This window comes from Taeniopygia guttata, chromosome 1 (genome assembly GCF_048771995.1).
Source record: "Taeniopygia guttata chromosome 1, bTaeGut7.mat, whole genome shotgun sequence".
NCBI classification, from domain to species: domain Eukaryota; kingdom Metazoa; phylum Chordata; class Aves; order Passeriformes; family Estrildidae; genus Taeniopygia; species Taeniopygia guttata.
Genome location: NC_133024.1, coordinates 19,264,048 through 19,287,436, shown reverse-complemented (window position 1 = coordinate 19,287,436; position 23,389 = coordinate 19,264,048). Strand labels below are relative to the sequence as shown.

The 23,389-nt window shown below is 52.9% G+C and overlaps 1 protein-coding gene across 1 annotated transcript; it reads left to right on the top strand.

The window, feature by feature from the left end:
• Positions 1 to 166: 166 nt before the first annotated feature.
• CHRDL2 (chordin like 2) lies at positions 167 to 22,828 on the top strand. The gene is made up of 11 exons (XM_002187578.7): positions 167 to 825; positions 6,242 to 6,354; positions 7,028 to 7,121; positions 7,996 to 8,138; positions 9,816 to 9,909; positions 10,211 to 10,266; positions 12,039 to 12,207; positions 13,098 to 13,292; positions 16,391 to 16,573; positions 19,950 to 20,042; positions 21,838 to 22,828. The coding sequence occupies exons 1-11, from the start codon at positions 744 to 746 to the stop codon at positions 21,915 to 21,917; spliced, it is 1,302 nt and encodes a 433-aa protein (XP_002187614.3). The 5' UTR covers positions 167 to 743; the 3' UTR covers positions 21,918 to 22,828.
• Positions 22,829 to 23,389: the final 561 nt, after the last annotated feature.

The following is a 23,389-nucleotide window of genomic DNA, read 5'->3' as shown; positions in this document are numbered from 1 at the left end:
CTCTTGGCTCGTAGCCCCCAGGGCGAGGTCCAACCCGGCAGAGTCCCGGCCAGGCTGCAGGGCTGCAGGGGTTAACCCTGCGGCTCCCGCACCACCTCTCCGCCCGCCCTCCCTCCTCCCTCCCGCCGCCGAGGAATTTCCTAAAACACCCCCCCCCAAAAAAAGTGGGAATATAACAATAATTTAAAAAAATTATAAAGTACCCACCCTGTGGTTTCCCCCTCCCGCTTCGATCTCCGCCTTTAATACCAACAAACAACTCCTCGACTCTCCCTAAAGGAGGCGTCTTTGATCGAAGCGAGACGAGCCCCGCCGGGCACCGGCATCGGCATCCCCGGGCACCGACACCGCCGGCACGGGCACCGCGACGGCCGGGCACCCACAGCCCCGGGCACAGGCACCGCCGGGCACCGACAGCCCTGACAGCGGCACCGGAGCGCTTCCGGCACCGGCATCCCCGGGCACTCACAGCCCCAGCTCCGGCACCTCCGGGCACTGTCATCCCCGGGCACCGACATCCCCGGGCAGCGGCGGCTCCGGGCACCGACATCGCCGGGCTCCGGCAGCCCCGGGCACCGCACTGTGCTCCGAGGCGCCCGACCTCGGGATCGAGACCGCGGTCCCGCCGGGCACCAGCAGCGGGAGCGAAGCCCTCAGCGCAGACCCCGAGACGTCACCGGGACAGCGGGCAGCGCGCCCCGGGCACCGGGACCGAAGCCCCAGGGCACCAGCACCAGGTTGCGATGCTTCCCGGGGTGGGTCCCCTCGCCTTCTTCCTCCGGTGCCTCCTGCTCCTCTTCGCCGCCGAGAGCCGAGCCCGGGCTCGTAAGTTTTACCCGCTCTTGTCCCGGCTGCGCTGCTTCCCCCCGTGCCTCAGTTTCCCCGGCACCGGCGTCCCCAGGAGTTTGCGCGGGTGCTTGGCGGGCATGGCTGAGGGCACAAGGAGGTGCCACGGCAGGTGTTGGACCTCGGCGGCTGGGATGTCCCGGAACATGCCACCGGCCAGGTTTGCTGTCCCGCGCTGCTGGGGACATGGCTGTGTCCCCCTCTGTCTGCTGCTGTCCCCGCCTGCTTTGCGGGGCTCTATAGCACCGAGCACTGCTCTGCGCGCTGGTGATGGGGCTGGGGGGCTCCGGGGGTTGGCAGGGGCGGGAGGAAGGTCCGGGACCCCCTTCCATGGGGTAGAAATGCCACAGAGCAGGAGGTTGTCTGACAGACCTTCCTCTGCATAGATCCCACCCTGCACGAGTGCATCTCCCCCCCGAGGGTGGACGGGGACAGGGACAACGCCTCCCCCACCCCAAACAAAGCTGGAGGCTTTCCTCCATGTCCATCCCTCGTCCATGTCCATGTCCATCCCTGAGTCTCTCCCACTTTTGCTCCCAGTGGGCTGACTGAGGCAGAGAAGGTTTGGGATAAAGAAGGGAGGTTTGGCACTTCCCATAGAAAGGCTTGAAGGATTTGGCCAGAGCTGCTCAGGAGCTTGGAAGGTGCTGGACATGTTAATTTGGGCCAGGGGGTGGGCTTGGCTTGGGAAAAGCACTGGGACCATGCCAGTGGGTGCTGGGCAACATCGCAGAGCCATCAGAGCTCAGAGTAAACTGGAGCAGGACCTATTGTGCCCCTACATTTATTCTGCCCTTTAATCTCCTGGAATCCCAGCGGAGTCTGCCGGTGGCTTTGTCAGGGTGATTTACAACTCGCCTGCTGCCAGCAGTGCATTAGGCACTCAAAAAATCATCCTGCTGGAGTGTGGACCCAAAACATGAGCACTGGATTGCTCATCCCGACTGTGGGGTGTGCTGGGGGGAAAAGGGGGTGGATGGATGGGGCTGTGCAAAGCCCTGGAGAGTAAACTCCAGGTGGATGCAGCTCCTTTCCCTTCCCTGGGCTCATCCAAAGCCCACAGCATCTGTTTCTTGAATGAGGGGTGTGGGTCTGACTCCCTGCCCCTACCAGGCTGCCGTGGTAGGGCTGGGAAGAGGATGGAGCCACGTCCAGAAGGTGAAACAGGTATTAAGTGAGGTGTTTGCTCTTTGCAGGTCGCAACAGCCTGTAAGCTGGGCATAAACTATGCTGGATTGGGGCAGTAAGGGCTTGTCTGATTTGGGGGGAAGTGCTGGGGCCCGTTTACAGGACTAAAATGCTGATGAAGAGCTGGTGACTGTGGGATTGAAGCAGGGCTGGAGCAGGGAGGTCCAGGGTCATTGAAATGCTTTCCAGCTTTCCAGCTCTGAAACGCTTCAGCTTTGCTGCAGGGCCTATCACACCACGTGGAGGGCTCGGCCAGTACTTGCCCCAAGGTCAAGGGCAGGCTGGTTTGGGTGACAGAGTCATCATCAAATTGTGGTCTTCTCTCCACCGGCCCCCTCTGCAGGCTCACACTTTTCTCAGAGCTGGGTGTTCAGGGAGAGTGAAGACAGGAATAAATTAGTTACGAGCAGGCTCATCAGCCAAGGGACCTACAGTGTCGTGGCTAAAAATAGGTGAGAAGCAGAAATGCTCGGGCTTGAAGGCAAGTCAGAAAAGAAGAATTTGCCCACAGAAACAGGCTATTTTAGGGGATTTGCTCTCTAGCTGAAGAGAAATATCAGATGCACAGGTTACTGGGACGAATGTGCTGCATTCTGAGTAATTCAGGGGCAACGGTTGAATGCAACAATGTTTTGGCTGGAGGCATCTAAACACCAGCATCTCTGCAGAGCATGGGGCAGTGGTTTTCCCCAGGAGCTTGGAAGCTGCAGTTTCATTTCTTTTTAACGTGGTTGCTGGAGACAAGGGGGTTCCTGGGATCTTTCTGTCCTACAAGTTTGGGTCCAGCAGGGATGAAGGGTGCTCCAGATGGGAAGGACCATGATGGAAAGCGAGTGCTACCATGGCCATGGTAAGGGAGAGGCTGCACACCCTGCTTTACGAAACGGAGCATTCCCTTGGGAAGGAGTGTGGGAAACAGGACCCTGTCTGCTTGGCTTCTCCACTCTGGAGAACTCAGAGATGCTTCATGAGGCTGCATTTCAGAGCCACAGAGCTCTCCAGACTCCCAAAACCCCAAGAAGATATTTCCAGCTCAGAGCTGAGCGAGGCAAGTGTGCAGGAATTGATGTAGATGTGAGCGAAGCCTTTAGGATGCCACATGTCAAGGGCCCCATGTGTTTTAACCAGTCCCTTCTCAGCTAAGTTGCATTTTAAGACCTTCATAAATATAAGGCTGTCACAGGAGTGCCTGGACTCTGTGTACCAGACAGTGCTCTTTACACTTTATTTATGGCTGCTCTTAAAAACAGGTTTGCATGAGCTCCTTCCCTCAAGCCCAGCACAGCACTGGCTGGTAGGTGTGTGACCTCCAGAAAAGCTGAGAGCTCAGCTCAGACATGCCCTGCTCCAGGGACAACTCCAAAGGTGTCATCTGGGGATTCAGGACCACCCTTCCCCCCTCAGCCTCGGGATGAAATAGGAGAAGAGGAGTGAGGGGAGATGAGCAAGACCCCACGACCTCTTATTGAGCCATCAAATTGCTCAGAACACTCACAGAGGCAGAATCACAGAACCCCCTGTGGCTTGGGTGGGAAAGGACATTAAAGATTTAGGATAGGCATTGTGGGAAGCTTTCCAGCTACCAGGAAATAGAAACCTCACCAGAGGCTGTGGCAGAAGCTCCAAACAGCATCTTCATAAAGTGGTTCAGAGACACCAGCTCATGGTGACAAACTGAATGGTGTGGAGAAACCCTTCCTGGGCTGCATCTCTCACACCACAAGAAGGGAATGTTTCCTTAGGATGTGCCTCAGACACCAGCTTCAGACACCAGCCACCAACAAGATGCCACCCCACAATTTTTGACCTGCTCTAGATCCAGTGAGAAGTAAACCCACGTGACTTTTCTAAGTGCGCTGCTGCTGGAGGTGCAATAAGTAAGATCACCTTGCTGATCAGCATGGGAGAAATTCATGCCACAAATGGCTTTTCACTCCAAGTAAACTAGGATGATGTCCAAAGTTTGACCTCTGAACATGAAATTATTAGCCTGGCATGGGGAAAAAATGGTCCAGAGCCTCCAGCTTTTAAGCCTCATCCATCCATGTATCCATCCATCCATCCATCCATCCATCCATCCATCCATCCATCCATCCATCCATCCATCTCCATCTTGCTCTTGCCCAAGCACGCCGGCACCTCTTGCCAAAAACATAGCACTACTGAGACGCCAGCAAGTGTCTCCTGTTGCCCAGCACTGCCAGTCAGCTTTAATTTTACCAGCAGGCCCTTTGCAGACATGAATCAGGCTGCTTTCGAAGGCTGGACCCAAACCAGGGCTCCACTTGTGATTAAATGTTTGAAGGAAGCAGCCAACTGGCATGGTAGCCTGAGAGCTGAGCAGGGCCGCGTCACACCAAGGCAACTCAATTTCTTCACCCTCAGCATAATTCATGAGGATGCTGCAAGCAGGGAGAGATGAAGTCATTTTCTCACCCTTTTGCAAAACTATGATTTTTTTTTTTTGGGTAGTTTTGGTTTTATGTTTGTTTTCAAGCCACATGCTCACCAGTTCTGTGTGGTTTGCTGTAAACTCATGACCTTCATGGCCAGGAACTGGAAGTTGCTGACTCTCAAGAGCTATGGAGGCAATCTGAAGCCCTTATCAGGGAAAAGGAAGGAAAATACTGCTGCCTGTCCCTCTGGTAACACCCACGCCAAAGCTATTGCAAGTCTCCACATCTGCAGATGCAGCGGTGGCCCCATGCCGCTGTGAGTGGGGTACAGCTTGGAGAATCAAGTGCTTAAATACATCAGAAGAGACTCTCAAATATGCTGGCAGGGCTTGAACTGGAAGAGACCTATGAAGATCTTTGTGGACCAACAGGGCTACCTTTCCTGCTGACTAGAAGGTCTGGCCTTGGAAGAGCATCACTGGAGTTCATCCTGAGGGTGGTCATGAGCTCAGGAGGGACTGCAGCCCACCCCAGCATATTTGGATGAATTTTTTCTGGTTGATTGGAGAAATCCATTAAGCAGGTGGCATCTCCAGCTTCGGCAAGGTGGGACAGCACCAGCTGGGCCCTCCAAGCCCCTGCTGTGTCCCGGGTGACAGAGTGGAGTGTGGGATGGCTCTTAGCATCTTAGGGCGGAGTGAGAGCCACTGAAATAATTCTGGGGACCCTCTGCTATCCATTAAGGAGCCCTCCCAACAGCCTGGCAGGGTCAGCACCTGCTGGCTCACCTGAATTCATGCACTGTGTGGTGGGCACCATGCCTTGGAAAACAGCCCTCCCCCTCTCCTGTATCCCCAGGGTGCTGCAAGGTTTTAAAAGACCCATAAATGCTTCAGGAACCGTAAATGTCTCCACTGCCTTCAAGCAACTCAATCACCCAAACTACCAAATTCCCTCGATGACATAATCTTTAAAACCACCTTCAGTTTCTAGAGGGGCTGTGAGCATATAAACCACAAAAATCACCCACAGACAGGTGTGTGCTTAGAAAGAGCTTGGGTCCTGGGGTGACCGTCTGCCTGCTCCATGGGACAGTGGAGGCAACACCCTGGCTGTTACAGGGTCCAGGTTCCTGCAGATCCTGCTGGGTTTGGAGCTCACTGGAGTCAGAGCAGTGCTGCATCAAGCCAGGTGAAGCCAAAGGGCTGAGACCCAGTGGGATGGCACAAGCAGCCCAGTCCTGCTTGTCCATCCTCGAGAGAATGAACTGAAGCTCTTAGGGGGAGCAAAAGGTTTTCCCCCAGAATGTGTTTTCATCCATGATTCCATGATTTTTTTGTTGTTGTTATTATTTTTTTTAATCCCAGCCCTTTTTTTTTTTTTTTTTTGGGGGGAGGGGTGGTGGTAACAGTGAAAATGTCCCCTAAATTCAGGGTCTTCCATCTCTGTCGCCACTCCCAACCTTTCTGATCTCACTGGGGGAAACTCCATCCCGTAGCATCACCCTGAAATGACCTGTCCATCTTCCATCTCTGTTTTAGAGTGAAAACTCTATTTTCTGCCTCAAAACCACCCATTCTGTTCCTTTCTTGCAAAGGGAGTCCAGTTTGCTCAGAGGAGTTGCCACTCGGGTCGGGTGGGGTCCCAGTGTAAAGAATACATGCAAAAAAGAGTATAACCAGGGGGAACAAAATCTGGGTTTAGTGGGTGGGATGTGGGGAACATCGTGAAGGCTGTCCTTGCTCTCATCACAGAGAGCCCTCCCAGGAAGCAGTCCCTTTTCTCGCCTGGCTTCTCCGGGTTATTTGCAGGGCCGGAGGCGTTCTGCGACTTCAACGGCAAGAAGTACAGCCCGGGGGAGAGCTGGCACCCGTACCTGGAGCCCCAGGGGCTGATGTACTGCATCCGCTGCAGCTGCTCCGAGGCACGTCCCAGGGCGCGGGCTGGCAGGGACCTGCTGATAACGATGCAGATAAGGATGCTAATGATGTTAATGATGCTGCAGCTGCTGCTGCTGCACTGGGGCTTCGCTGGTCACCTTTGAAGCAGATCGGTCCCGTTGTCTCATTTGACCAGAGGAGTTATTTCCTGGGCACGCAGATAATGATAGGCCAGGGGAAGGGTTCTAAACTAGAAGAGAGGAAGTTTAGATGAATATGTTCACAAGGAATTGTTCCCTGTGAGTGTGGAGAGGCCCTGGCACAGAGTGCCCAGAGAAGCTGTGGCTGCCCCTGGATTCCTGGGGGTGTTCGAGGCCAGGTTGGAGCAAGCTGGGATAGTGGAAAGTGTCCCTGCTGATGACAGGAGGTGGAACAAGATCTTAAAAGTTCCTTCACAGCTGAATCATTCTGTGATTCCATGGTTCTGCCTCTGTAGCCCTGGTGGGCAGTGGGTGGAGGTGGCTGAGGGCTACTGTAGGATGATGGGTGGCCTTTGCTGATGAGAGTCCAAGGCTGAGTTTGAGCCAGGGCTGGAGCCATCCTGGTGAGTTACAGGCAGCACAGTTTGTTGTGATAGTGTGTTCATCATCCTGCAGGGGTGGACCATGAACTGAATGTTCCCTGTGGACTAAAAAAACCACGTCTCTCTCTCCCCAGAGCACCAACATCAGATGCTACCGGATCCAGTGCCCAGCTCTGCCATGTGCCAGCCCTGTCACCGAGCCTCAGCAGTGCTGCCCGCGGTGTCCTGGTAGGTGGACATTCCTCAGGGCTGGGGTGACAAGGTGGCCACGGTCCTACAGGGCAGTGCCTCCACTGCTGCCACCTGTGGCAGCGCTGTGATGCCGGCTCTGGCCCTGGTCACGGAGCTCCGGCTGCTTTTTCCCTCCAAAAATCTTGTTTTGATGGAAAAGGCTGCCAGACCACCTTCTCCCCCCTCCCCATCCCAAGAGCTTTGTAGGGATAAAGCATCAGTTTACACTTCAGGGGCAAAAAAAAAAAAAAAAGAAGTTGGCAATTTGTTCTGATCATTTGCCAGCTAAGTGTCTTGGATTTAAAAAAATTTATGGTTTTTTTTCAACTTCCTTCTCTGCACTGGAGACTATCTCAAGTTTTAGCCCCAAAACTTTTTCTACCTTACCACTACTGATTGCCTCATTTTGCCTCATTATGTTCATTCTCACCCCACAGATTACATCAAGATTTAGTTCTAAAACTTTCCCTACCTGAATGCTGGCAGAGCTAGTCAGAAACCATTCGTGATTTGAGATATTAGGAAAAAAAGATATGGAAAAAACGAATTAATTTTCATTTTTTTCTAATTACCCATGAGACAAGCGCTTTTTACCTGACTCCATCTGAATCTGGCAATCGCTACAGCCATGGGAGGGAAAAACGCAAGAATTTTGTTGAGGTCAGACTTCCAGGTCTTCCCTCTGTGCTGAGCTCAGGGCAGTTGGGGCAGCCCCGTCCTCCAACAGCTTTTGGACACTTCATTGCTGACCAGCCACGCAGCACTTCAGAGTGTGAAGTGACTGCTGGTCATCTTGGGGTGGGCTGGTGGTGCATCAGCGCTGCACTGGGGCCAGGCTCTCATCCCGCTCCTCTCTCATCCTCTTTCCCAGAGCCTCACTCCCCATCCGGCCTCCGTGCCCCCACCAAGTTGTGCCAGTACAATGGGACGACATTCCAGCAGGGCGAGATGTTCAGCAGCAGCGAGCTCTTCCCCGGCCGCCAGCCCAGCCAGTGTGTGCAATGCAGCTGCTCCGTAAGCCACCACCCCAGCACCTGGGCCTGGGCTCTCCCCCACCCTTACCGCCCTCGCATGGGGCTGGCCTCCAGCACTCTGTGCTTTGAGTTTGGCCGGGAAATAAAAGAAGGGGCAAAAGAGCCCAAAGCACCTCCCTGTGTCACGCCAAGAGCGCGCGCACACCACACACACACACACACACACACACACACACACACACACACACACAGGGGTTACATCAATTGATGCTGGACAAGGAAGGATCTGTGCTACTGGAAGAGCTACTCTGAGCCTCTGGTGCAGGCACCCACCTCGGAGCTGGGTGACAAGAGGAATAACTGACACATGGAAGTGATGCAGCTTTTGAGGAGGCTGGTTCCTCTCTTAGGGACCCCAGCGGGCGGTGGGAAACACTGGGAAGGAGCCCTCTAACCCCACTGCATGTGCTCATCTGCCACTGTCCCCAGGAGCCCGGGGAGCTCCTCTCAGGGGCTCTGTGTTTTTGTCAGGGTAATGCCTCGGATACAAAGGGGAAAATAAAGGGCTGGCTTTGGAGCCTGCAGTGGGGGAATCTGATGTGGTCAGCTGCTAGAACAGCTGTGTGAACAGCTGGTCTAACCCTCTTTGAAAACTGCCCCAAGAGCAGAGCCTGGGGGATAAATCCTGCTTTTAGGGCACTGGTTGTTCCCTGCCTCGGGCAGGTCATGGCTGCGAGCTGCTGGCAGAAGGGAAAGGAAGGGAGAGGCAGGTCTGGACTCCCCAAGTGCAGAGCAGGGTTTGGTATGCAGTGACCTCTGCCAGATCCTGTCACCCACCAAACTTCCCTCATCCTCCTTGTGTTCCTCGCGCAGCCGTTTGCCTTCCTGATAGGAGAAGAAGCAGCTATGCTTTGGTTTTCTGAGGATATCCTTGGCTGAGCTCTCGGTCTTGGTTGACTTGACTGGGAGCTTGTGGATATCCCAGAGAAAATTGGTGCATGGAGAAGGTGACCTTACTGTTGAGGTCTGGCTGCTGAACATCCTTTTTTACCCTTTGGCAAAGTAGCAAAAACTTATTCCTGCAACAAACTGGTGCAAATCCACTGATTGAGGTGGCACTGGGATGCACCAAGGTCGAGGCTGGCCTCAACCTGTGGTTTTCAGCTTGAATCATCTACAGGAAAGATATTTTCCAAACTATCCACTCAGGTCTATCCCTGCACCTGGGTGTGCTTGGCTCTGGTATTGTGGAATTAACCAAGAGAGAGGGAGGGCAGAGCTTTGGTGTGGACCTCAATCTGGGCTCAAGGTCATGCTTCCCATTTCCACCCATCTCCTCTGGGTCCTTTTCCTGGCAGATGTCAGGGAAAACCTTCTTGGGGGTTGTTCTGCAGAGCTGAGGGGCATGTGGTGGCTGTTTCAGGCCTGACAGCACTAGTGATGCCTGAGAGGGAGGCACTGCCTGCCCTTTTTGAGGAAGAACAGTGTACTGTCCATGGAAAGGCTGTGCCAGGAGAGGACACAGCCCTGCTGTGCCCTGCAGGATGGATGGTGCAGCAGGGACAGACTTCAGCTGTCAGCAGGTGCTGGATGATTGGTGGTATTCTGATCCTGGACTCAGAAAATCCTGGAATGGTTCGGGTTGGAAGGGACCTAAATGGGAGACATACGGCTCTTAATAATGCTGACAATGTGGTTTTTCCTTCTGCTCCCCTAGGAAGGCCAGATTTACTGCGGCTTGGTGACCTGCCCCGAGCTGCTGTGCTCCTCTCCCTTCAGTGCGCCGGATTCCTGCTGCCCGATCTGCAAAGGTAATGAGGCTGGGACTGAGGGCTGGTTGCCACCTGTCAGCAGGAGCCATTTCAAGCCACTTTAGCAGGATTTTGGAAGATTGGGCTGTAAATCAGGCCACTTGTTATCTTTTGGTTGCATTAGGAAATGAAAGCTGAGGGCTTGGGTTTTCCTTGGATAATATGAATTGCACGTGCAAAGCTCCTGTCTCTCCAGACTCCTGGCTAGACCAGAACATGGAGGAGAGCTGCTTACATCCACAGAGAGCAAACCTCCCTTCAGCCCCGCAGCATCTTCCAGGACAGTGTTTTTCCCTTGCAGATGACTCCTTTGAGAAGTCCACAGAAGAGGAACCCCTGCAGTTAAACAGAGGTGTTGTACGTGACTTTTTCATTTTAAAACGCCACTTCTTGCTTCTAGCACAGCCCCCTGAACACCTCACAGAATGCCCTTGCACATTGTCCTCTGCAAAGAGAACAGCTCTAGGACACTCAGATCCTTGCACAGCAGAACCACAGACACCTGATTTGCAGGTGAATCGTGCCATGGGATTGACTCTAGCTGGGAGATATCAGCCTAGGTGAGACCTCAGGCCATGAGGGAAAGACTCTTCTCTCCCTTGGCAGCATCCTGGGGACATGGCTTAGTGGGGGACCTGGCAGTGTCAGGTGAAGGCTTGCACTCGATAACCTTAGAGAATTTTCCCAACCTAAGTGATTCCGATTCTGTGATTCTATGGCATCCTTGGAAGAGCAAAAGACCTGCAGGAACTGGAAATCTGGGACACTCCTCCTCCTTGTTGGCCAGTGTCTGCCAGGTCAAACAGCCAAAGGACGTTGTCAGAGCAGACCCAGAGGTGATCAGCAGCCAGGCCTGATCCTTGCCCATAGAGCCAGGTGTCCAAATCTCTCTTAGGAGGGTTTTTCCTTCAGGAGAAGGTGCCCCCTCTCCCTGTGGGCATCCAGGTGTCCTGCCTCCCACCAGGAGGGCAGTGCTGGGGCTGGCCACCACTCTGCCTTCCCCAGGCTTTGTATCAGCAGCCCCAGCAAGGAAAAAATTACTCCTTTGCTGCCAAGGGTTCCTTCATGGCGACATTTCAGAGCTGGGCAACCCATGCCAGGTCTGTGGGATTTGGTCACTTAGCTCCTGGCTCTGCACTTTTCCATACTGCTCCACTACCTATAAAACCTCCAAAATAGACACAGGGGACCCTTTGTGCTGCGTGTCGTGTCCCAGCACTCTGCTCTTGGAAGCCTGGGATGTTCCTGGCATTTCAGTTTTGCTGGCTGGCAGCCCCCATGCCATGACTCCCCTGGTGCCTAGCAGGTGAGAGAGCAGGATATGGCCCATCCTCACCTTTCTGATCCTGTCTGAGCCACACAGACGCTAGTCCTCATTTTCCCATCTAGGAAAGGCCAGCCTATTTCCCTGTGTGTTTTAGGGATGCAGGACCTCACACACTTCTCTGAGGGCATTGGGTTGAGTTTGGGTAGAGAAAGGTGTCCCAGTGAGGGTGATCCATGTGAGGAGGACACCAGTCTGGGGCACTGGCACCAACTGCTCAGTACCCCTTGGGTGATGGCAACAGCAAGATGGGGAAGGGTCTGAAGCACCAGGAAAGGCTGAGGGAGCTGGAAAGATGCTCAGACTGGAGAAAAGGAGGCTTAGGGGGCACCTTGTGGCTCTGCACAACTCCTGACAGTAGTTGTCAGAGGATCGGGCTCTGCTCCCAGGAACAGGGACAGGAGGAGAGGGAATGGCCTCAGGCTGGCCCAGAGGAGGCTCAGGGTGGATATTAGAGAAGTTTCTTCCCCAAAACCTTGTTCAGCCCTGGCACAGCTGCCTGGCATTCCCATCCCCTGAGGGATTTAAAAGATGTGTGGATGTGGCGCCTGGGGACACGGGATAACAGTGGCCTTGGCTGGGCTGAGGGAATAGTTGGGCTCCATGATCTCAGAGGAATTTTCCAACCTTCATATTTCTGTGATTTATATGGCTTGTGGGCCATTGCTTACCTCTGTGGTCTCCGCCCCTTCCACTCCTGAGGGAAGGTGTGCAGGACACTGCTTGGCTTTTTCCAGCATGCTCTGGAATGAGAACCACTCTGCTGATGGAGTCTGAATCCCCTCTCTTCTCTGTCTGCTCTCAGAGACACTCACAAGACCAGTGCTTGGGAGAGGTGGTGGGGAGGAAGCCACCCAGAGCCACCGTGTCCACGGTTCTCAGCTCTTCCTTGGAGTTAATTCCCAGAAACTTCAAACCCAAGGGAACAGGTGGCACCACTGTGAAGATCGTCTTGAAAGAGAAGCACAAGAAAGGTAAGGGATGGAGAGGTCAGGCAGTCTGTATGTGACTTAAAGTGACTTCTCCAGAGCTTGGAATTCTTCAGAGAATCTCATTCAGCAGCCGGTTTCCACCAGCAAGTCCTTCTCCCCGCTCTTCCACAGCCAGGTATCTCAGTCCTCATGCCCACAGTCTCCTGACTGCACAAACCCACCACTCTCCAAAATGGGTTGGAAGAAGACTGGTCTTTGGAATGTTTTGGAGATCTGGGACTTGGGAAGGAAGGAGCTCAGCTGGAAGATTCCACATGGGCCTTCCAGCACAGAAAGACAGGATATTTCTCCTTGTGCAAGGGCTGGGTCTGACCCAGAACTGTCCCAGGTGTTCCTCCTGGAGGAGAGAGTAGGAAAGTAAGATGAGGAGCCAAGCCCCTTGATCCAAAGAGGGGAATAACAGGTCCTTTCTCCTCCTGGCTGCTCTCCCACCACCGTGCCTTCAGAAGGGCTCTTTCCAGTCCTTGGGCGTGAAGGCCTGGAGGAAATTTTGGGACCCCCAGAAATTTCCGTGGAGGAGTCAGCAGGTGGCACTCTTCACTGTGCTTCATTCCTGCGACAGCCTGGGAGGGACCCGGGGCTCCCAGAGGTTGGGACCCAGATGAGGTCTGGCCCACACTTGCCTCTGCCCCACCAGGGTGGTCAAGCCCAGCAGAGCCATCTCCTGGCGCTGCTCCCTGTGTCCCGTGGCACCTTCTGGGAGTGGTGGCCGTGGTGTCCCGTGCCTGCTGCTGCCAGAGGACCTTGCTCCTCCACACAGCAGGACCAGCCGCGCCTGAGGCACTGAAAGGCAGTGATGCCACTGAGCCTTGGGCTGACAAAGAGGAGCAGGATTTATGTCCACCAGCAGCTCTTTTCTCTCCCTGCTGCAGCTTGTGTTTACAATGGGAAGACCTACTCTCACGGGGAAGTGTGGCACCCTGTCTTCCGGCTCTACGGCCTCCTGCCCTGCATCCTCTGCACCTGCAGGGATGGCGTCCAGGACTGCCAGAAGGTCAAGTGCCCTAAGGAGTATCCGTGTGAATATCCAGAAAAAGTAGACGGGAAATGCTGTAAAATATGCCCAGGTAGGTGGGATCCAGCCTGCTCCTGCAGCTGCCTTCCAGTTCCTTCCTCAAGCTTGGCTTAAAGCCTCACGCTGACAGAGGTGTAGGGATTCAGATTGCTGGTGGCTAGAATTCACACCAGACAAGTTCAGCAGGGCAAGCACTTATGGAAGGGTTGGCTTGTCTTGGTGGGCAGCAGGACTTTCCCAAGGTAAGGAAGATCCCCAAGACCCTCACAAGGTTCCATCTGTCAGGAGGATGAAGTCTGGAGAAAGATGCCTGAGGCAGGACATGCTTAGAGTGCTTGGATGGAAGGTGCTTTCAGGGGAGAGGACACAGAGTCTGTTCTCCAAACCTCCAGGTGGCACAAAAACCAGAGGGTTAAATTGTGCCAGCTGAGGTGTAGGTGTGAAGGCAGGAGCGAGGACACTTCCCAGGAGAGGGGTTGTCTGTGGTGCTCATGGTTTGTTGGAATTGGAACCCCCCCATCTCTGGAAGGGGAGGTTGAACACACAGGTTTTAGGGTGGTCCAGGTAGAACTGGACTGAAGCTGGGACATGGAAAGGGGCTGGAGCCCCAGGAGAGGCTGAGTGATCTGGAAAGGGGCTCAGCCTGGAAAAAAGGAGGCTCAGGGGAGACCTTGTGGCTCTGCAAAACTCTTGACAGGAGGGCAGGAGAGGAAACAGCCTCAGGCTGGGCCAGGGGATGCTTGGATTGGATGTTACAGACAATTTCTTCCCCAAAAGGTTGTCCAGCCCTGGAACAGCTGCCCAGGGCGGTGGTGAGTCCCCATCCCCAGAGAGATTTAAAAGCTCTATGACACTTGGGGACATGGTCCGGTGGTGCCTTGGCAACACTGGGGGAACAGTCGGACTTGATGATCTCAAAAGTCTTTTCCAAATTCAGTGATTTTGCGATTCAATGTGGAGAAGACCTCTTTTCCTTTTCTGTTCAGTGTACTTTGGGTTTCTCAGCTCTCTGGTCTTTGGAAAGCTGTTTGCCTTAAGCCACAGACCTGGCAAAGATGTGGCAGGGTGTGACAGCTCCTCCTGTTCCCACTGGAGAATGTTTTGTGGATGATACCTCTCTCTGTACTGGCATTTATCAGGAGATATTCAGCTGATGGACCACACGCTGCCTGCCCAGGGAGGCTAAAGGTACCTGAGTGTCTTTGAGCCTGGCTGCAGGGGCAGCAGGTTGTCTGTGATCCCCTCTGATCCGCATCTTACAGGGGTTTCTGTGGAGTGGTCTCACCCAGGAGAACAAGCAAAGGGCACTGCCATGTTTTGGAATGGCTGCAAAGTCATTTGAGCTGAGATTTTCCCCTGAGTGGAGAGGTTCTGGGATGGCCTCCCCAGGGGAGCGAAGGGCAGAAGCTCAGCTTTTTTTAATAGGGTTTTTGATATGTTTATGAGCAGGAATTATGATGTGGTGCCTGGTGGGAATGGGATGTGATAACTGAGCAGAGCCCTTCCAGTCTTGCATTCCCACTCTAGTGGGTCTGTCTGGTTTAAATCCGACAACTTTCCCTGCTTGGATCGGTTGTCTGCTGTTCAGACTTCATTTTATGTCCAATTAAACACCCTGATGCAGCCAAAATTATTTTGTTCCTGCCTTCCAGTTCTCATAGATGGTGATCACACACACACACACAAACATTGCTCAGCCAAGTTACATCCTTGCCCTTTCCTTCACTGTGTGGAGGCTTTCCCAGGTTCCTTTTCCAGGTGCTTTCTGGGACTGCCCTTATCTTCCTCCTTTTTTCCCAGTAACTTAGGAATGCTAAGTGACTTTGCCAAAGTGACCCCCGGCCCCAGGAATTGCTGGGATGTGTTGTGTGGATGGGGGGAACACTGCTGTGGGCAGAGCTGGGGACCATGACCTCTGTGTCCCTGCTGTTCCTCCCAGATGCTGTGGGGGTGAGAAGCTCTTTGGCTGTTAAATTCCTGTTGAATTGCAGGGGTTCCTTTCCTGCTGTGAAGGTGGGGCTTTAACCACGGACTCCATAATCTCAAAGGGCTTTTCCAGCTTTAACAGCTCCACACTTCTGTGAATTCCCTGGAACCAGGTGAAGGTGAAGGCTCTGGGGCAGAGGTTTCCCTGCTCCCTGACCCCGCAGTGGGACATGTGCTCATCCTCCTCTGCCTCACGCTGAACTGCAGAGCTGAGCCTGTCCTCTGGCTGCTGAAAAGCTTCCTTTGCTTCCCTTTAAACTGGGATTTCCATTCCCTCTCAGAGAGGAGAGCTCAGGACCACCCCAAAAAGCCTGGGGGAGAGCAGAATCAGGCCTAAAATAACTGTCTTACTAAAATAAACCCCAGGCATCTATTTATAGCCAAACTTTCTTTCGAGTAGTGTGAAAAGCTTCAGCATCCAAACTGACTGGGAGAACAAGGCTAAATTCAGTAGAGATGGGCTCCTCTGCATTCCAAGGACCACAACCAAAGGCAATAAATCTCCTTCCAAAACCACGGGGCATTCTTAATTACTCCAAATACATAAAAAAAAAAAAAAAACAAAACAAACAAACAAAAAAAAAAAAAAAAACCGGGAAAAATTAGCAGCTCTTCTTTAGCAAGAATGCTGAAAAAGTCACATAGGACCCAGTGACCCAGTGTGCATGTCCTTGTGGTGACACCCCATGTGGGGAGGGTGCTTGGGCTGATGCTGAGCCCACCTGTGGTGCTGAGCCAGGCACACTGCCCAGGAAGCCCAGGCTCCCCTGCTGTGGGCTCATCCCTTTGCTCCCTTGGTGTTCCTCCCGCAGCAGGAGCGAGATGGGAAGTGGGGAATCCAGCCTGTACTTTGTGGCCATGGTGGTATCAAGGTTGCTGCAGACAGTATGGGGGATGCAGATGGAAAAATCCCCCTTCCCCATCCCTGATGGCACAGAGGCTGCTGGGATCAGGGGGAATGAAAGACGTAGAGAGAATGAAGAGGTCCACAGCTCCTTTATTAACCTCTCCTTTGCTGCTGGTCCTGGAGCTGGGGCTCAGTTCAGGGAACAGATGGGACTGTGCCACGTGGCACCAAAGCAAACGAGATACCTTTTCTGTGACCTGGGTGCTGAGATGTTCCTTCCTGCCCGTTTAATGAACTCTGTCCCTGTTTTTGCTCAGAAACCAGAGTCAAACCCACGGATGAGATCGCCACTCCCCAGTGTGGCAAGAGCCCCAGCCGTGTCCTCGTGTACACGTTTGTGCCGCCACGCTCGGAGGCATCTAAGGAGATCCTCAGGACCATGGCCATCGAGAAGGAGCTGGCAGAAGAGGTAGAAATCTACAACTGGAAGCTGATTAAAGGTGAGCACCATGATGAAAGAAGCCAGGGGAGCAGAAGGTGTGTGTGGAGACCTGATGCTTTCCAAGCTTTGTTCAATTTTTCTGGGTTTTCTTGAGGTGGTCCACCCCTTGCATGGTGAATCAAAACCTGCTGACAGCAGGCTGGCTTTTCTGACTCCCCCATTTCACACTCTTTTCCTGCATTCCATGCAGACATGGGGCTGGAAAACACTTTTGGCCCCACTAAACTCACCATAAGCTGCAACACCATCTGGAGGCACAGCACAAGAGCAACCAAGACAAGGGCCTGGGGGTTGCTCCTGCAAATCTGCCTGCTCTCATTCCAAATGCACATGGAAAACAAACAAAAGAATTGTTTTGGTGACTCTGTGGTTTTGCTTTCACTGTTTTTTTACACCCCAGTCCACCTACAGCTTGAAAGCTGCTGCAAAGGTGCATACACGGGGGATGAATGGTCCCCAGCCCACTTTTCGGATGGATTTGGATGCTTCTGTTGGTGTGTGCTCCAGAGGTCAAAGCACAGCAAATACGCTGCCAAATGTCTCCAATCTCTTGTTCTTTCCCCACACCTTTAGCTTTGTCCCCATGGAAAAGAGGAGTCCAGGGACAGCTGGTCCCGCAGATATTTGTGCTCTCTTTCTCTGTGGCCCAGGGCAGCATCCCAGCACCCCATTCCTGAGTTTCCACTGGACATATTCTACCCCAAAGAACTTGAGCGCTTCAGGTTGGTTGTACCTTTTCTTTGGACACAGAAATCCTTGGCCTGTGTCTGCTGGACAGGTGTAGCCATCCTGGTCTCCTGGTATGTCCATGTTTCACATCACTCCCTAGGGAGACCTCAGCCAGCTGCTGAGACTGGGCACACTGGGACAGCACCTGAGAAATCAACTCCAGAGATGGAGCCCTGGTTGCCAACATGTTTCCTTCCTGGCCCTGCCATCCTCCCTCCTGTGCGGTGCCCCCCTGCCCGTGCTGCCCCTCCTCAGCGGAGCGTCCCTCACAATGGCACCTTGTGGCTGAGGACAGCTCTGAGCCTGCACTGTCTGGGCCCTGCTGCTTCCTCCCCTCGCTCCTTGGCACAGGGCGGCACCCAAACCTCCTCGGCACCTTCCAAAGCCAAAAGCTTCGCGTCTGCATGGAGCTCCTGAGCCCTGCCAGCCAGAGACAGGGGAGGCCCTTGTCCTCGAGGCCAACGCAGCTCTTTTGCTTGGCAGAGTGAAGTGTTGTTATTGTGAAAGAGCATGAGCTCACTCACATATGGATTCCACCTCTCCACGGCCATCACTCTACCAACAGAGCAGCGTGTGTGGAGTAAAGAGGCTGCAAGTCACACCTGGACCTCGTCCATCTGCCTTTGTGTGGGCTTATGATACCTACATGGCCTCATCTATTCCTGGGCCAGGATGGTTTCCTCCACAAAGCAGGAGTTGGGAGGAGAAATCAGCACCAACTCCCAGCCAAAAGTCTTACCCAGGTGGCTGCTGGCACACAGCTGGCCTCCAGAAGAGTTGCGGTGCAGGCTTCCTCATCTTTTTAGGGGTCTGAACATCACCAGGAGTTTTGAAAATTGACTTTCTGATGTTTTGGACCTGTTGTCCTCTCACTGCAGGCCCTGCTACGAAGTTCATTGCCATCTTTCTTGCAAATCCCCTTTAAAGCACCAAGAATGGTGGTATGTGCCCGACAGCCCCAGCAGCTCGCTCCATCTCATCCCAAACACTACCAGGAATTCTCCTGCCTGTGCCAGGAAATGGCACTGCCCTGTGACAGCTCCCTCCATACTCCTCTCCACTGGTGGACTGTCCTTAGCTTGTACTATCTCGATTCTTGCTGGGGCACAGCCTCTGTTCCTCTGCTGCTCCCCAGCTCCTGGCACGTCGGGAATGACCCTCCCAGGGGGCCAAAGGTCTCAGCCAGCTCTCTGAGAGCTATTGGGGAGCATTATCTAGGTCAGTTGATTAAAAGATGTTTATCTCTTGTAGCTCTTGTTTAAAATGTCCTCTTGGTTACTAATGTGCTGGAAAGTGCTTCATCAGCCCTGGGGACTGTAAGCACACCCTCCTGCTCCTTTCTAATTATAGACCAGAAGAATTTATTGAACACTTGTGCCTTTCTTGCGTCAATAACAGTTTTATTATCTCCATCCAGTATCTTCTTTGTTACTGGTAGGACTTCTTTACCCACACCACTGAAAAGACTAAATAATACTCCAAATATCCATCCACTTCTCTCTCTGCCTTTGACTTCCTGTACTAATTTTCCACAGTTGATAACATCTCATTTATATGGACTGTGAGGCAGTTCCCCCTCATTACATACTCTTTTTAAGTGTAATTGTTGCTGGGAATCAGGGAAAGTCTCTTAACCAAATAAGGGGGACCATGTTGCCTCTCACATCTGCTGGCAGCAAGAGGCTGGATGTTCCGGGAGCCTGAGTGAGAAGTGGGGAAGGATATTCCAGGCATACCTGCCTGGTTTGTCAGGCCTTGCAGGAGAACAGGAATACCACAACCCCTAATCCCACAGGAAGATCACTTGCATTGCTAAAAGCAGGTTCTAGTTTGCATGGGTCAAACATCTGAGTCAGGCATCTCCACTAAGGGGCCAATGCTGGCAGGGGCAGAAATATCAATCTCTGCTGAGGTCACTTGTGTTCTTTCCTGTCCTGGAGCAATTTCAGCGCTGCTGATGAGGAGATAGAAAACTTTGGTCCCTGGCTGCTTCTAGGGAAGGAGATCATCTGAGCATGGAGGGGTCTCTGCAGTTGAGGAACAGAGGTATTTGAGAGTAGGGAGAGGGGACAGAGATTCCAGCATCCCCTTCTTCTCACCTTTATTTCTTTTGTGCTTTTAGGGGAGACTGGAACTCCTGCAGGGCAAGATGCTTTCTGGAGCAACAAAATCCTATTGCTTTCACCTGCTTCATGGTGAAACATCCTGATTTAAGCAGTGACTGTTTTCATAGAACCTTAGAATCTTGGCAAGGTTTGGGTTGGAAGGGAGCTTCAAGCCTTCCCTGTTCCACACCCCTGCTGTGGACAGGACACCTTCCACTATCCCAGTTTGCTTCATCCTGGACTTGAACACTTCCCCACTTGTGTGGCAGCCACAGCTTCTCTGGGCAACCTGTGCCAGGGCCTCACCACCCTCACGGGAAAGAAATTCCTCGTAAAATCTAATCTGATACTTAAATGAGATGTCTCCTGGCCTTGGCCAGCCCTGGATTCATTCCCAGCTCCCACCAGGCTCTGGCAGCAGGTCCTGCACCAAACCAGGACTCTGGGACAGACAGTGTCAGGAGAGGACAGATAATCCAAACTTGTGTGAGGCTCGAATTGGGCATTGCAGAATCTGATGCCCTGTGTCCCCTTCTGCAGGAATATTCCATCTGATCCAGACCAAGAAGATCAGCAAACAAGAATTCAAGCAAGAGGCACAAAACTTCAGGCTCATCACTAGGACAAACGAAGGTAGGGAGAGAAAAATCCCCTTTCCTCACTCCTCCAGCACTCCCTGCCCCAAACTCCTGATTTCCTCCTCTGCTCCAGCCATTCCAAAAGGCTGTGTAAATCCCAGCACGGCGTGGGGAGCTGAACCATGGGGACAGCACTTGTGCAAGTGTAGCTGGGTTGGGGCTGACCTGTCTTCACACCCTACGCAACACTCCTGGTTAACAGCCACATTTTCACTTTATGGTATTGGAAAGGGCAGCCAGCTTTCTAAAAGTGGATGTGCTCTTGTGAAATGCAGAGGTTTTGTCTCTCCAGAGCCCGTAAAACTGTTTGATTTTTATATGTTAATCCATCTGGTGCTCCTGGGAGCATGGGGGAAGGAAAAAAATGGTGCAAGGGATTAGCAAAAAATGAAACTGTTGAAATATGTTTTAAAATCATTCTGGATATTCCGGGATGTGCGTAAGCATGACAAAGAGCAGGAATGCCGGTGCACACGCTGGGAGTGCCTGTACTGAGAGAAGCTGCCTGGCTGCTCCCTGCTGGCTGCCTCCTGGCCTGGCTGAGCTGCAGTTTAGTGGGATAGGCTCAGCTCAGAGCCATGCCCGTAGTGTCCAGCACCTGTGAATTATGGGGTCACTGGGAACAGTGCTGCTGCCCAGGTCACATCAGCACTCCCAGTGCCCCGGGCATGCTGAGGCTTGTTTTCACCCCCAGTCCATTTGAGACAGCATCTTTTGACCAAACCCTGGGGGATCATCCAGTCTCTGCTCCCAGGCTGGGCTTCACACCCTGCTGGAGTCTCTGGCACGTGCCTCCTTCTTCTTGCTTCAGGTTCCCCTGACAAATAACCCTGTTGTGAAAACATCCCACTGCCGTGCCTGCAAGTTCTAGGAAAGCTCTGACCCATGATTTCTTCACAGCAGAAGATTCATTCAGCTAGAAAATATTCCCTCCACCCCTGGGGTGATGACATTGGGGCTGCATAATCCTTGCTGGGTTTGCACTGAGGGAAGAGAACACTTGGAGGGAAAGCACCTCCAGCAACCTCCTGCATATCTTGAGATTCTTTTGGGGAGCAAGGAAAGGGACTGGGACACTTTGTCCTGGTTTGGGGAGGGGGAGATTTCACAGCTCCACATTTGATTTGCTGGGAGTCTGCAGCTCCTTGGGGGATTCAGAAGGATTCCTTCCCTCTTCTTCTGCAGCAGGAATTTCCCCTACCAGAGGGGGACCCAAGGCTGAGGCAGCAACAGAAAAATTAATATAAATGGGGGGGGGGGGGGGGGGGTGGGTTGACAAAATAGGGCTGACAGAAGGGAGGAGAGACCCATACCTGTCCAGTGCCCATGAAACTGAAATTTTTGCTTTCTGAGGTTGAGACAGAAGCAGAATGCCTCTTCCCCTAAGAGGCAGAAAGTCAGCCCAAATCCAAGACATGCCAGTGAGGACATGGACCTAACACCACATCAGAGCACCCTTTAAAGAGGTGGAGAGGGAGGCTTATCCCTGTTTCAGTGTGAGTCCCTTTTTTTTTTCAGAAAAGAAAAGTGGAAGTGTTTTCCACAAAAAGCATTGATTGTGCCATTATTGTATTGTGAGGGTGAGAGCCCCTCCAAGCCCCGTTTTAATTGCAGGACCATTGTACCTGTGTCTGGGATCACTGATGAGCTGTTCTGAGTGTGGCCAGCACTGTGGGCACCCCTGTCCAACAGCAAGCTCCGTGTGGGTCCTCCGGTGCCAAGGATGCTGCTGTGCTGTCCTGCTCCTGTGCTTTCCTGTTGCTCATGTGTGTCTGTCTTTGCTTGTCCAGGTCACTGGAACATCTTCCGAGCCCACACGTCGGAGCTGAGGATGACAGAAAGCCCAGAGAAGGAAACAAAGACCTTGTAAAGCAAAGAACTTTTCCCTAACTATTGATTTGTCTACACACAGACACACATACACATTTATATGAACTCCAGAGCTGCATTATTAAATAGACTGGCACTGCAGTACAGGTTACACTAGTGGAAATTCCAGCAACTCCAGAGAATGATCCCAATCCGTTGGCATCGAAGCCACAGCCGTGTAGGTGCCTCTCTCCAGCAGGAGAGCCATCACCTCCCACTGTCCCAAAGATGTTGCATGAGCAGAGGGAGGAGGGAGAGATGGTGGAGGGGTGGGACCTGCTGTGACAAGAAGAGGTGGGATCCATCCCAGGCACCCCAGCATCCCTGAGGAGCATCAGGAATGAAGCAAAGGGGAACATGACCGTGCTTCTTAGCAGCTGATGGTAGAAAGATGACCTGCAAAGAAAGAAAAATCATCCCTCCTTCTTTCCTTGGATCCCCTGGGAGCTGCAAAGGGGTTTCTTTGACTGAATGCCAGCCAAGGGGTGTTTTTGAAAAATCTCTTGTCTTCCAGCTGGGATGATTCTTTTCCCTCTTTGCAGGTCACTTGAAAATGTAGGCTTTGGGAGGACCCACCTGTTGGCAGAGTCTGAGACCCTGAATGCTGCACTAAGGTCGCTGCTCAGCATTTATTGTGCTATATATTTATATGTATCCTATATAGTATCTACCAAGCTGTATTCACAGGAGGGGCATCTCCCAAAGGGCAAACAGGATCATTTCTGCAGCATGGGGAGGACGGTGTGCAGCAGCATCACCTTCCCCCTGTCTGGAAACAGCTTTGGGGGATTTTCAGGTTGTTTTGGTACATATATTTATCCCTGGATTCTTGTTTTATTCTGTTTTGATAAATCTATTTATTTGGAGATCCAACTCTGTCTGACAAATCTGATTAAAAGTCTTCTTGATTCAGCTTCCTGTGCTGGTTCTCCTTTCTCTGTAGGGTCTGTGTTAAGGCTCGGGGATCCTGGTGGGGTCTGGTTTCATTGCACTCACTCGGGCAACATCCTCAAGGTTGGGATGCAGAGAAATCCCCCAGATGCTTTGCTCGTCCATAGGGGATCACCCCTTCCCATTTGCTTGTGGTCTGCTTAGAGCTCGGGGCTTGGGCCCTGAGCTGGCACTGCTCACCAGAGCCACGTGACGGGGCTGAGCTGCCCGAATTTATCCAGGAGAAAAGCCCTGTGAGGCTTTGAGCATTAGGGAGGCTGCCCATGGTGTGAGGTGAAGCGAGAGGGGCTGAGCCACTTCCTTGCCCCATGGCCACCTGCATGGATGTGGCTGTGTGTGGGCAGGGAGGATGCTGCCTGTCCTTGGGCAGAGCCTGACCCCTCACTTGTCAGTCTAATTAGCTGGCCCTGGTGTGATCTAACTGGAGCTGAACCAAGGGCCAATTTGTGCTCATTTATCAGAAGTGGGGAGGCATTTGGAGTGAAGCTGCCCCGGTGGGGTCACAGGGAAGGCTGGGAGGAA